This window comes from Epinephelus moara, chromosome 12 (assembly GCF_006386435.1).
Source record: "Epinephelus moara isolate mb chromosome 12, YSFRI_EMoa_1.0, whole genome shotgun sequence".
Lineage (NCBI taxonomy): Eukaryota > Metazoa > Chordata > Actinopteri > Perciformes > Serranidae > Epinephelus > Epinephelus moara.
This window is the reverse complement of record NC_065517.1, coordinates 40,767,829-40,781,747: the sequence shown is the minus strand read 5'-3', so window position 1 is coordinate 40,781,747 and position 13,919 is coordinate 40,767,829. Positions and strand designations below refer to the sequence as shown.

The following is a 13,919-nucleotide window of genomic DNA, read 5'->3' as shown; positions in this document are numbered from 1 at the left end:
TTCAAGTCGGGAAGTCACATTTGGCTGAGACACCTTATGTGTATGTTGTGTTTCCGTCTGCTAGTATAGTTTAGTCTCCTGCTGAGTGGTGTCGTTTTAATGGTATGGTATGTTTGACGACTGAATGCAGAGGACGAGTCATCTCAAATATCATTATGGCTGCAGCTTGTGCGACTGGATGATCCTGAATTGAGCTCTCACGTGTATTGGTGCTGCTCTGTTAATTAAGGATCATCAGATAGAGGGGTAACATGAGCTGTTGTATGGGGTGGCTAGAGTTTGCAAGGAAAGATTTTATGCTCGCTAATAACTGATTTCTCAGTTCTTCTCTGTAAATAAGCTCTCCCAGGTTTCTGGTTAGACTGATACAGAAGAGCTTGAACTTTCTTAAACTGGGCTACACTGTAAAAATGGGAACAAACACATTCCCAGCATAATGATCTGGTCACCAAACTCAATTTAGCAGTACAGACAGAGCTCCAGCATCAAGTCTGGCTGGTCCTAATCTATACAATAGTGGGCATTTCAGCAGCAGGCTCTAGTCTGAGTGTATAAAGGGCTCATTCTGTTCCTTAGTCATGGGGCAACCTCCCATCAGAAGATCTGTTGTTCTGACCAAGACGACGCTAAACGCACCCACTTGTTACAAACACTCTCCAAATGTTCCCCTGGCACATACATTCATCAGGCTCGTGCTTTTATTTCTGGCGGTGGCGAGAGAGTGAACTTGTGAGGCATCATGAGTCTGGTCCTGGATGGGACGGAGAGCGTGCTCGCTTGTGTTTCTATATCCATCACTGATAGCAGCAGGTCGGCCTGAAATACACAGTTCAGTTACAGATCTGCTGATGTTCAATGTCATGGTTCGCTGTAAAAAACGCTTCAGGCTCAAATCTATTTGGAGAAACAGACCTATCAACACAGCTGAGGCTCTATTAACAGTAGCTTGACTTAATTTTCCCCCTAAGCAGCTTCCAATGATAGAAACGCAGCTCTGTCAGTATCCAAATCAATGCTCATTTATCTGCTCACTCTCACTCCTATAGAAAGTGATCTATACAAATTATAGGGCCTCTGTGTGCACATGTGTCGGCTCGGTTTGACTCACATAAAGGTGTGTCTTTAACTCATGATGCACGTCTTGAGTCGATGATGTTTAAAAGCAGCAGGTTGATCTACGGCTAAAGTCCCTCATTATTTTGCTGCAGGTTTTTCCATCACACAGCACGGCAGGTAATAGCAGTTTACCTGTCGGAGGTGAGCTGTTTGCTGTTGTCTGCAGCTCTTCATCTAACATCTCACTGTGGCTGACTGTTTCTGCTTGTTCCCTTCCTCCCTGCAGTATTGGTAGACTTGTTTCGATTGAAGAATAGCGGATAACAAAGCTATGCCAGTTTGCTGAAAAACACATTTCACTTCCTATAAATTCTTGAGAATAAAAGTCCATCATACAAACATAGACGTGGGAGAGAAACCAAACTTGTACCACAAAGATTCAGTCAGAAGCTTCAATGATACTGAGAGATAAACATTTTTATAAACGTCAGACGAGAGTTGAGTCTTGCGTCAGGAGTTGGCTACAGTCGGCAAGACGTCACTGCTACCCACTTGGAGGCGGTCGAGCGTGCCTTTAGCCCGACTCTGGAGATGGTCCGCCTCAGGTGCAGCTCGGCCCAAATCAGATCGGCCAGCGCAAATCAGAGGGGCCGTAAGTGCCAAAAGAAAAGCCCATTAAGCCCTTTTTCCCACTGGACAAAAAGCCCACCAACATCTGGCTTTTGTATTTAATGGGAAAGGCCACAATCGGCATTCACTCCCAGTATAAATGACTGTGTAGTTGTCATGGGTATTTAACGTCTCCAGCTCCGATCTGCTTCAACTGGCAGTGATGGAAATACAACACCTGAGTGGATGCGCCAATTTTATTCCCTTTGCTAACCAATGCAATGACACACCGCCACAATATACTGTCTGTGTCTGTCCAAGCAGCACTCACACGACAATCAAAATTTCTACACTAGAAGTGATGCACCAGAAAAAACAAACAGCATACTCCTCTGCTGTAGAGCCGTGGCAATGGAAAAGCAGTGTATCACCTATTCCTAATAGGTTTTCTCGCATTTAAAAACCTTCATACACGCGTTGAGCCTAGTTCACATTACACGATTTTCACCGTGGTTTTGACGTCGCAGAGGATCTTGAGAGCCACCTTGGGTCGGAGGTGAGTCGGCAGATAGTCTGCCACGACGAGTCCTCATGTGTGAACAAGCCTACGAGCAAGTCGCCCCCTCGTCTGTGACTGGGACTGGATATCTGGCATGCTAGAAAACTGGAGAAGTCTGACACGACTGACAAAGAGCATCAGCCAATGAGAGGCGGGATACGTCTCATGTCAGCACGCAGGAGGACGGAAGAAATGTGAGGAGGTCAAGCCGCAGGGTTGCCAGATCTAGTTGCTTCTTTTGGGCTTGTTTCCATAGCCCTGGTTGCTTGTTTCTCTCCCAAGATCTGGCAACACTGAGTCAAGCCGGCAAGCAACAACAACAATGGCGGCGTCCACAGGATCACAGGGAGCGTGTTGTGTTTGGACCCAGGCCCTGGAGGCAGATCTGATTCAACACTGGAAAGAATAGCCATGCCTTTACGATGTGACGTCACCGTGTTATCTGGGGCTCTGTCGGTGAGGGCTCGGTGGAGAAATCTTGTGGTGTGCACACACAGGTCGTAACGCAGTTGGTGAGACTCCGGTTGACAGAAACACACGTCACCAGGTATGAACACTCAAAAGATTACGATAGTCTCCGCGACGCAAAATCAGGGTGAAAATCGTGTAATGTGAACTAGGCTTTAGTTTCAGTTGACAAAGGTATTAGAGTTGTCACGTTCATTGTGGCTGCTCTGTATTACTCTCACAATGAGACTTAAAATACAGAGGGAGAAACAGCTCAGATTCTTGGCTGCAATATACTGATATTATTTAGGGACACAGGTAATCACAAATGCTGTACATGCTAAGTGGGAACACCTGTAGCTGTAAGCTAAATATACACTCAATAGAAACACTACCACTGAAACACTTCATCATAATTCAAAAAGTTACTTATGTTGGTTGTAATTAATGGTGAGTGGTTTTCTGTCTCTATGTGTGTTTCTGTTTCTAACTATACATCAATTACAGTTTACACATACCATAATAAAGTCAACATTATGCCATAAGTTGTTATCATAGGATGCTATAAAGTCAGATTGGATGACTCTCTAACGTGCTCTACTTTCCTCTGCAGGTCAACCACATAATGTGTTAGCAGTGGAGACACTTTTCTATTAATTATTACTTCAACATTATTATTACTTCAACATTAGCATTTCTTTACTGACTCAAGGCTGTTTCCTAAAATAGCTTGTATGAGAGAGAGTATTGTATGAGAGCAGAGTAATGCCGAACCATTGCAAGGTAGTTAAGGCCTATCAGCCTGATCACAGCTCCTGCGTTGTGTTTTTTGTGGGGAGGTTTTAACGTCAGATGTTTGACCAGGGAAGTCTCTCTCACGAGGAGGTATGGGAGTCTCTTCCTGTACCACCTGCAGGAGTGGCAGAGGAAACCCTTCCCTGACACCAGCCTTGGTCTTTGGCATCCTGCATTAAGTGTCTGTCCAAAATGCAGGAAAAAAGTATTACAAACACCTGCTTCCAGTGCCACTTTGAACTTTTCTACCCTGCCAGGCACACTAAAACTTGAAGTTTGAGTCCTAACCTGGCTGTTAGCAACACACAAGACAGCACGCAAAGAACTTTACGAAGACGGGATTAACGTTTGACTCTACCTAACGTAAAAACCTCAAGCATGTATGAGACACACAGGCAAACACTATAGTACACTCAGTCTGAAGCACACCTTATTTTAGACACTGTTTGAACAGTAAATGATGTTACATGTGGATTGTTTCCTTTACTGTTCCTTCAAATTTAAACCCACTGTGAAACTATATTTTCATCTCTCTCTTCCCTAAGTGGAGAACACGTCTGGAATACATCAACAGCTGAGGACAGTTGTATATTTTGGTGGAACACAGGAAATGTGTCATATTTCTCATCATGCTATTACAAGCCAGAGACTGGTCTTCCTGCAGAATGAAGAAGATTAGATATACAGTATAATGTACCAGTACAACGGTTAGATATTTATTCTGGTATACACAAAGGAAAGACTATATCAAGCAGTGGAAAAATGGTTAAATGTTAACACAGACAATATGCCTTTATCTGCAAAAACTAAACCGCAATATAAACACTGCGATTCATTGATAAGAATCAGTGGTTTTGTTTCTCCTGAAGCATTGCTAAAATATCAGGATATGGTCACATGAAATCCTGGCAACTGTAATGTTTGCTCCAGCTCAGCAACATTATACCAACTCAAAGATTTGATACTCTAGCCAGCAGATGGCGACAAACCCTACTAGACAGCTGCTTCATGCAGGACAGCGTCTGCTCTGAAAGAGGACACATACAGAGGCAACAACTGTTGTTCTGTGCTTTTTGGCAGGTATGTTTACGCTCGAAACGAAACCACTATGAAATAAACAGGCCTTTAGAGCGTTCATCACCAGTTTACAAGCCGTACGCAGAAAGATCTTTTATCCGAAACACATTTCTCAATTTCTGTTCTTATAAAACAAGCTTATCATGAAAAGTCTTAAACAGGAAACATTTAACTGCTGTTCCACTGAACGCTGGGACGGTTAAATTGTACTCTAGAGACACAACAAGCACACTGAGGCTTGAGGTGAGTTCATGGGAAAGGCCTGCTGGTCAGGGTTTTCAGTCTCGGCCCCGTGGCTCCACAGGACAGGCTCTCAGACATGTGTTTCCATCAGGAGGTGGTGAACATGCCTGGAATGAAAACAGGCCAAGCGAGGAGCCTGTTTGGACAGGACTAAGTGATAACATCTACCAGGCCACTGTGGGATAATATTTTGCAGAGTGTTATCAAAGCTCCCATTGGGGTGTGAGAAGCGAGCGGCTTTTATCATAAATTAAGTTACGCTTAATGCTTTCTTGACACAGCACAAGGGTAATGGCTAACCTAGATTAAGATACAGAGATATTTTAATGGTAGAACAAACTTCTTTGTGTCCATTAATTCTAATCTCACACAAAAGACTGAAGGGTGAACAAATGGCGCACAATAACACAAACATGATGTCGCCTTTTGTCACAGATCGAAACTCCACGTTGTCCTCTCAGCCAAATCTTTCAAAGAGAGAAATAACATTTGTAAATTCTCTCTGAAGAGGAAATGCAGCCTTTGCTCCACTGTGTTTTAGCAAGGTGCTCACTGCAAGTAGGGTATACTGACTTTAAGAGCGAGGAGGAAGGGCACTCTTTTTCTGAAGAACAAATAAAATCATATCAAGGCCTTTATTTTACTGAGTAACACCGAATTCTGTGTCAACAACAGGTTGTTATGTTAGGTTTTAATTCACAGGACTCCTGTCTCTGTAAATGAGGAGTTGGTATATCTACGGCCCTGTCCACAAGGACAAGGACAATTTTGAAACTGCCCCCCCCCCCCCCCCCCTTCGTTTTAAAATAAAAAATCCAAATGAAAAAGTGAAAAAGGAGCATGCCAAACCAACAGGTGCCGACATAACCATAACTCTAAAGCCATTCAAAGAAGAAGAGTTAGAAGATGTTGGCTGATGCTACCTGGAGCAGTGACCACCACTTTGCATTTTGATACCTCTGTTCCTCAACTTTTTTCTTTTCCCCCAAACTTTTTTGCAGGTCTGCGAACGCAGCGCAGGCCAAACTTCATGAATCATTTTTTATCTCAGCAGCAGTTTGTGGAGTTTGATTCACAGGGTGGATAATTGATAAGTCGTTCTGATCACGGCACCTTTTAAACAAATTTAGGACAGATTTTTGGACAAATTATGTTTTACTTATCTAAGCACTGCAGCTAAGCATTGCATGCAAGTAGTATATATATGTGGTGTTATGTAGAAATATAGTTATTAGAGTGAGTTAAGTCAATCTACATTTTGCCAACAGGTAAGTGCAAGTATTGGAAATGTGGACTTTTACATTGAAAGGCTTCACTCATTTTCACAATAAGAAATTAAAAAATGGATTAATGAAAACAGTTAAAATGTTTGTAATAAAGACCTCACAAATTCAAATATAATATAAGGCCTTATTGTTGTAAGACATTTTAACACTTTTTTAGGGACCTGTAGACACGCTGAGCTGCTGCAGAATGCAAACTTTTAGCCCCAGCTCTACGAACAATTACGTTTCACGTTCACTGCCTCACACAGTCTGCTGCTCCGTCTGTCCACACAGTACGCTCTGCACTCTGAGAGTGGTGCAATGAATAACTGAACGGTACATATATTTCAATAATGCATAGTCCAATTCCAAAAATAGATAATCAATACGTGGCAGCAGATGTAATCATGGCAGGCCGCCACAAATAAATGAAAGTGTAGGAAACCCTGCATTTATGTTATAAACCTGTAAAAAGTCCCGTTAGTGAGGTTAGACCCGGCACTACTATGCTCACGTCCACCACTGCACAAAATGCTGCCTCATTTCTGACGCCTCATAAAGGAGATAACGACACACACTCTGATGCCTCAAGCCAAAATCTGTTTTCCCTGTCTGCAAGTCAACACTGAAAACTGAGTTTCTGAACATCTTCCTCCTGAGCGGAGTTTTACAAAAGCCTTTTTTAAGTAGTCTAAAACGCAGACTGCCTGCAGACCAAAGCCCAAATCATACAGTCAAAGCTGTTTTCAAATACACCCATGTAGTTCCCACATTCATGTCATCGTTTCCAATTCAGATACAGTGACGATGTTAGACTGCACACAACATGCAGTGTCCAAGTCTTTCTGGACAGACTCGTTGCCACGTATGAAACAGTGAGATTAAAGTCAGCACAATTCAGGTCACAACAGCCCCGTAGACTTGTCACTGTCAAATTAACTCAAAAATATAGATATATATATATCTGTCTCTGATAGGAGATGGTTAATTCTGTCTGTCCCATCTGTTACACTGCCAAGCAAAACCCACAAAATCCAAACTTCCCAACTACGTTACTTATTAAGCTGTATAGTGTAACTGACTTGCTTTCAATCTTATTTCCACTTTCATCTGCAACATAGGTTTCTTTAAAAATGTTTAAAGCATGTGAACTTGTTGACCTGTAATACATTTATAGCTGTTTGTTTCCAGCACACCGCCAGGTTATATAATTATTGTGCTGGGAGACGGCAGAGGACAACACTGTTGTGTGTATCCATGCATGCATTCACAGACACATGCATAGCTAGTGCGCCTGGAGGCCTATCGGCGGTGCCCACTCCTTAGTTTCCATCTGGTTTAGCACCGGCACTGAGTTTAGAAATTAAAGTACACGTCAATATACATCTGCCGAATTCTCTTCTCCAACGGAGGAGGAAGAGAGGACTAGCAGGACGCCTGGCAGACACTGCCGGTCACTGGCATCATCGAGAAACACAAGGACCATGGAATTAAAGCTTTATCTCTGGATTACCACTAAATATAGACGCTTGGGCTAAATCCAGCGCAAAGTCCATGCCATGTACGTCCTCTGTTTGTTTCCACGTATTGCATAATGTCATGCTCAGCTTGGTAGTACAATGAGCGGTGATGCAGCAGGGGATCTTCATAGATGTGTCGGCGTGGAGGGAAAATAACCGTGTGTGTGCTTGTAAGCATGCACGTCTGCGAGGCCTGCATTTATCTGTGTCAAGATTACAGGGATTTCTTACCCCAGTTGCTTAAAGGAAAATTCTGCTCTGTGTATGGCTTCTGGGTGATTTCCTGAGTCTTGAATGAAAAACATTTTAAATTCATTATTTTGGCAAAAACAAAAAAGGAAAATTGTCCCCAATTCCACAACAAATTACAAAACCCTCCAGCCTGGAGGAGGAGCTCGAGTAAAAGTGCTTGTGTATGTATGTTCATGCTACAAATCCAAAACCCAGAGCACTGGGTGGGTAGGAAATTATGTCATTAGATGGCAGCATTCAGTGATCATATCAGTAAATACCTTTAAAAGCAGGCAGCTTCTGCAGCTCCCTGTTGTTGCTCAAGCTGAAACGAGAGGAGCTCTGCCTCTTGTCCTTTTTGACAGGTGTCTGCGAACCTGGCTGCTTCCCCTTCAGCAGCTGAGTGGTGGGAGGAGCACTGTTGCTGGCCTTCCTGTTCGAGCTCTGCTGAAACAAGAGGAAAAAAAAAAAAACATTAGTGACACGAGGTAGTGCAAGAACATGTGGTGCACGGGGTGTGAAACAGAGTGCAAGCACCTCTTGAGGAATCTGATAAAAGTGTGTGACTGCCATACACTAGACGGGACATTTTAATTATATACAGTGTGTCACCTGTTTCCTTAACAAGGCAGCGACTTGCGTTGTGTAACCAAGGTCATAAACCACACTTTACCAAATGTACAGACACCATATATATAACAGTACATTTATCTGGGGACGCTGCAAGTTCACATGGACAAAACAAACCGTCATGGCTTCTTTATCCACGCACCAACCCACCCAGCTGTGTCTCAGGGGACTTATAAAAAAACAAGGGTTAGTAGGGCAGGATATAATCCCGGTGTGGGATCAAGTGAACGTGGCAAGTTTCTCACAGCTGGTCCCACCTGCCCGCCGCGATCCATTCATCAGCACACACCTGATGGCGCACAGCTTACTTCGCCACATGCAGCTGTGGAGCCGTGTCAGTCGGAGTCTCGGGGGAATTATTAAAGTCAGTTAAGACCCAGATAGAGTTGGTCACAGTCTGCGGCGCTGTAAGACGGGAGCTTAAGAGCTGGGCCACTCGCAAGCTGTCTGGTAGGGTGGGAAATAAAGCCGAGCTGGCCGCTACAGGGAACTAGATTACATATTCATGTAGTGCAAAGACACAAATTAACTCTTAGATTCTTGAGCCAAAGTCGTATCTGTCATCTAGGATTTTTTAATGTAATACTTTGAATGTACCTTCTCACTTTCTATGCGTTATAAACATTTCCTGCGGTCTCAAACCCTGTAATGTACACAGTATAATGTCGACTTTTTGTTGCAATAAAATAAAGATCGATTACACTGTTGGTGCGTCTTTCATTACAGTAGGTGCTCCCAAAATTTTGCTGGTCAGTGCTACCTTGTAAAAAAGTTAATTTCAAGCCCTGAGAGGGTTGATAGTGGAGGGATATCTTTCTAAATTCGCAGCTAATTAACAAAGCAGAACAAAACATGGTTCGGGGAATCCATGCAAGATAAAGGTAGGTGGTTTTATTTTGGCATCGTTGGGCAAAAATCCCATCATAACATTTGAGCATATTGTAATTTAAGAGCACCGAGAGGAAACTAGACTCTTTCACATCTACTTGGATCTGTTTTTAGGCTATGATGGAACACTGTGGCCAATCACAAGTCACTTCAGAGAGGGCGTTCCTATTGGCTTCTCTACAAATGCAGATGCGTGTACCATTTAGTGTAAGTCTGACACAACAGCAGAGAGCTCTGCAAAGAAAGTTGCTACTTCAACACTGGCACCAACTGCCAACACTGCAGAGCAACCCAAAGAAAAAAAAATAATCTCACAATAAACAAAATAAAACACGTCAATATTGGCGACGCGTTTCAGAGATGGAGAGAAAATGTTGCTAACAGTTTAGCCTTTTGCTACAGGAGTGAAAGGCTCACAGCTGCAGCTTCAAGTTCATGTTAATGTAGCTAACATTAGCTAGAGCCTAAAATCACCGTGTGGCCACCACCTCTCCCCAATGCTACAGACCAGCTTGCTGGGAGGAGAGCCGGCAGCAGCTCCAGGGATGTAGCTGCAGCAATCTGAACTCAGCCAGCGCTAACCCCCAGCTCCTGGGGACCAGACAGCCCAGACTGCCTGTCTGATCAGGAACTGTCTGTTGCTACTGTCACACACGTCAGACCTGGCGCTGCTGTGACACCCAGCACTGGGGGGGGGTTGCACTGGCCAAATTCAAGCCACTACAGCCACCAAGTGAGAGTCCATTTCCCGAGCTGCTGTGCGTTCTCCTCCCAGGGAAGCAGTCCACAGCGGCACGGAGCGAGTCAGAGAGACCGTGGGCTGGATTATCTTGTCCTTGTCTCATCTGTGGTCTGATTAACAAATAGAGAGAGCAGGGCAACGAGGGGCCTGAGCGGAAAGTGCTACAGGCAACTCTACAGTGACATAAGATTACATAAATCTAGGTATGGGAAGCGCTGGGTTACTGTATAAAGAGCGAGCATATGCCTGAGATCAACTGATGGGAGGGGCTTGAGACAGAGAGGGGAGCACTGCAGGAGGAGTTCTGCCGTCAAGAATTCTGCCTACCCGAGCTTTTAAGTGGCCTTTAAATCAAATATACAGTCTTGTCGTAAATGGGTTTTAAAATGGGGAGCTATAACTTCTTAAAGCCTTGCAGTGTGCACCAGACTGTGTATTACAGCAGCCACTAAAACACGAACAGGTGGTCAACAGCCCTCACAATATGAATATTAAATGTCCTGTAAAGAGGAGGACTACATTTGGCTGCACCGACAGATGTCAGCTGTCAGAGCAGCCCTGAAACGGGTGCACCAAGGATTTTACCTTCCAGTGAGAAGGAAAAGCCTCCGGTTCTTTGAAGAATGAAGGTTGAAATCTTTCCATGATGGTTCAGTGATGTTTATATATGTTGACTGAAGAGGTCATGGAAGACGTTTGACTTAAATCTGTTGCTTGTAAATTCGTTAACATTATGCATTTTATCTTGAAAAAATCATGAGAACAGTGTTGAAACCACACAGTGCGCCTGGTCCTATTGGATGCCTTCATGCTACTGTACAAACACAGATCATGACCATGCAGCGTAACACTGTGACACTGTAATGATGCACACCAGATGCCTCTGCTATTACAGGAGTCAGGACCACCATAATGTTTAACAGTTTGTGACGTCGGCTGGATTTGGCTTTTCCAGATGTGATGCAATCCAGATGTAAGCAAAAAAGTCAAGGGCTACTGCAACTGTGTCGTCCTGGCAGGTTATGTGATTGGTGCATTAATTTTTGATACAAGTTTATGACGGAGGTGTCGATTAATTTCTGAGGCACCAATCATTTTGTTGATTAAAAACGAGTCTCCTCGTCAGATTGAACACTGTTTATTTGTGTGGCCAATGCTCAGTTCAGACCAAAGATTTGCAAAGAGACGAATTGAAACAGGCAACTACTTGCAATGCTCTGTTCTGCAATGTTTGAGAAACCTGCCAGTTCATACCGCTGCAACTTTTCTCTGCACCGTTCTTAAACAGTTTCGTCTTGTTGCAAATCTTTGGTCTGAACTGGGCATTACATGTATGATAAGGACTTTTTAGACTCCTTAGAGCTACACTGAATACCTCACATTAAGCTGGGTCTCACATAAAAATAACACCAATAGGATCACACTCTGTGAAACATAGTGCGATCTGAACTTAATGACTTGCTCAGTTATCAGCTTTATAATTCTGATTATCTTAATATAAAGTCATCAAAGTCATTTTCTCTGTCCCCTGGATGATTGCATGCATTTACAACACTGCTTTCACCATTTTAACTGCATATCGCAAATTACTGTTCACTGTAATTAGCAGCAGTATCAGAAAGGATTTGGAGAGTTTATAACTTTAGGAGTCACACTGATGGTAGTTTTGCACCACTGGCTTCTCAACCAAGCATCAAATACCTAAACATCAGGATTATATCTGCAACAAAGCATCATGAGTAGACACATTTCACCATGATCTGAACTTTACATTATTCATACACACATTGTAAACAAATCTTGATGGCTGTTATATATCATAAAGATGGGAAAAGCTGAGATTGAAGTGTCAAGAACCCCAGTTACTTGCTATACAATAAAACCTTAACTTGTCTGGTGCCACTTAAAAAAACGCTCATAGAGGCCCAAATCAGGCGGGATTTTCTTCTTCTACACCACAGGAGTTTTCTGTCCTCCATGTGAGAGCTTGCCTTACTATATGACACATGATCCACCTCCCTGCTTGTTTCATACGAGTAAACAGGGCCCAGCACTTTACAACAGAAGTGAGTCCACTCAACCATGTCTCAACATAACCGACGTTGTATGAAAACCACACTCACTGTTTCAATGAAAATACACATCGCAAGCTCTGTAAATAGGTGCGTCGCAATGATTAATAAATTAGCTGTCAGCTACTTTGATAATCAATAACTTGGTTTAAGTAATTTCTTAAGGGAAAAAAATCTAATTCTTTTGATTCCAGATACTTGAATCTGAATATTTTCTTGTTTCTTTTCTTGTCTATGACAGTAAACTGAATATTAGGGCCAACCGAATTATCTGCTGGCCAATTTAATCGACCGATTATAGCCAGATGTTAACACTTATTAGGGGTGTAACGGTACACAAAAATCTCGGTTCGGTACGTACCTCGGTACACAAGTCACGGTTCGGTTTTTTTCGGTACAGTAATGAAAAAAATAGACAACTATTAAATATCTTTTACTTATTGGTAACCTTATTAAAACATACCACCACAGCAGTTAACTCTTTTTACACAATTTTTGAATGAAACAAATATATATAAACTCCTGCTTTTTCACATTGTTTGAATGAAAATAGAAATATAAAAGTGAAAAATAAAATCCTGCTGTTTTTTTAACACATTTTTTAAATGAAAAATATAAATATACATTTCTGCTTTAACAGTTTTACTCAATTAAAATAAAAAGTATAGTGCAGCTGGTCAGCTTTAAAGCCTGCTCAGATTCAGTTTTACTAGGAACTTACTTAGCTTTCCCACTTTGTTAAAGTGCAGTAAACAAAACATGCTTATATCTAAAGTGCAGCTTAAACAATTTTACTCAACTCCAATGGCGTTGGTTATTTCTTTAGCGCGATGGTCAGGGAAACGCTCTTTCTTTTTAAACGACGACGATATCGTAGTTTGCACCAGATTGCTTTTTCTAGTCGTGCCGGTTAACGTTCAAACTCGGGTGGTGTCGCTTTAGATGCGTTAGCATGTTAGACGTGTTTCCAAGTACATACCCGACCGCTGTTCTGCAGTGTCGGCACACTGCTTTTGTCTTGTCAACTTGTTTATTTCCATCTTCGTATTTTACCCTGAAACCAAAGTGTTCCCAAACGGAGGACTTAAGGTTTGCGGGTGGGTCTTCAGGTTCGTCAGGCTCACTTGCCATGTTGTCAAAATGCGAGAATGCGCTGCACAAAGTGAAAGCGGAGATTTACGGTCGGACTCGGTCCGTCACTCAATTATGTCCGTCGGGGAACTAGATATTTTAAATGGTTCGGCTCGCAAAAACAGAATTAAAATAAAACCAAATAAAATAAAATAATATCCTGCGCCCAATAATTCGGTACAGGGTCGTGCCGAACCAAAAGTCGCGTACCGAACGGTTCGACACAAATACATGTACTGTTACGGCCCTAACACTTATATTTTCATCACTAATATGATGTCCTTGTGTTACTTTCTGCACTATAACCTACCTCTGTTAAATTGGCAATAATAAGAAGAACTCTGGTTCTGTGAACATACATGTGAATGTCTTAATTCATATAGACTTTGCATGATTATTTTATTTCCCAGATGTTTACTGCCTTTTTGCACATCATATTTTTGATTTATTTTGTGTTCAAATTGTTGATATGCTGCTTGTTCCACACAATTTCTGATAATAAAAGTATTTGAAAATAGTAAAATGTTCTTCCTTCAATTTATATCTTTTTAACGAATGTCTGAACTATATTCAAGCCATCAAAAGCAGGTATTTCGGGGTTTTTTAAATTGAAAAACGTAAAAATTTAATCGGCCGATATATCGGTTATCGGAT

The 13,919-nt window shown here is 42.3% G+C and overlaps 1 protein-coding gene across 2 annotated transcripts in view; it reads right to left on the bottom strand.

Moving 5' to 3' along the window:
- ppp2r5cb (protein phosphatase 2, regulatory subunit B', gamma b) overlaps positions 1–13,919 on the bottom strand; it is a 45,130-nt gene that overhangs the window by 27,979 nt on the left and 3,232 nt on the right. The window contains exon 3 of one of the 2 annotated variants that reach the window (XM_050057469.1): positions 8,084–8,249. In XM_050057469.1, coding sequence (XP_049913426.1) covers positions 8,084–8,249 — 166 coding nt within the window. The remainder of the gene's footprint in view (positions 1–8,083; positions 8,250–13,919) is intronic. The other variant, XM_050057471.1, reaches the window with a different exon arrangement.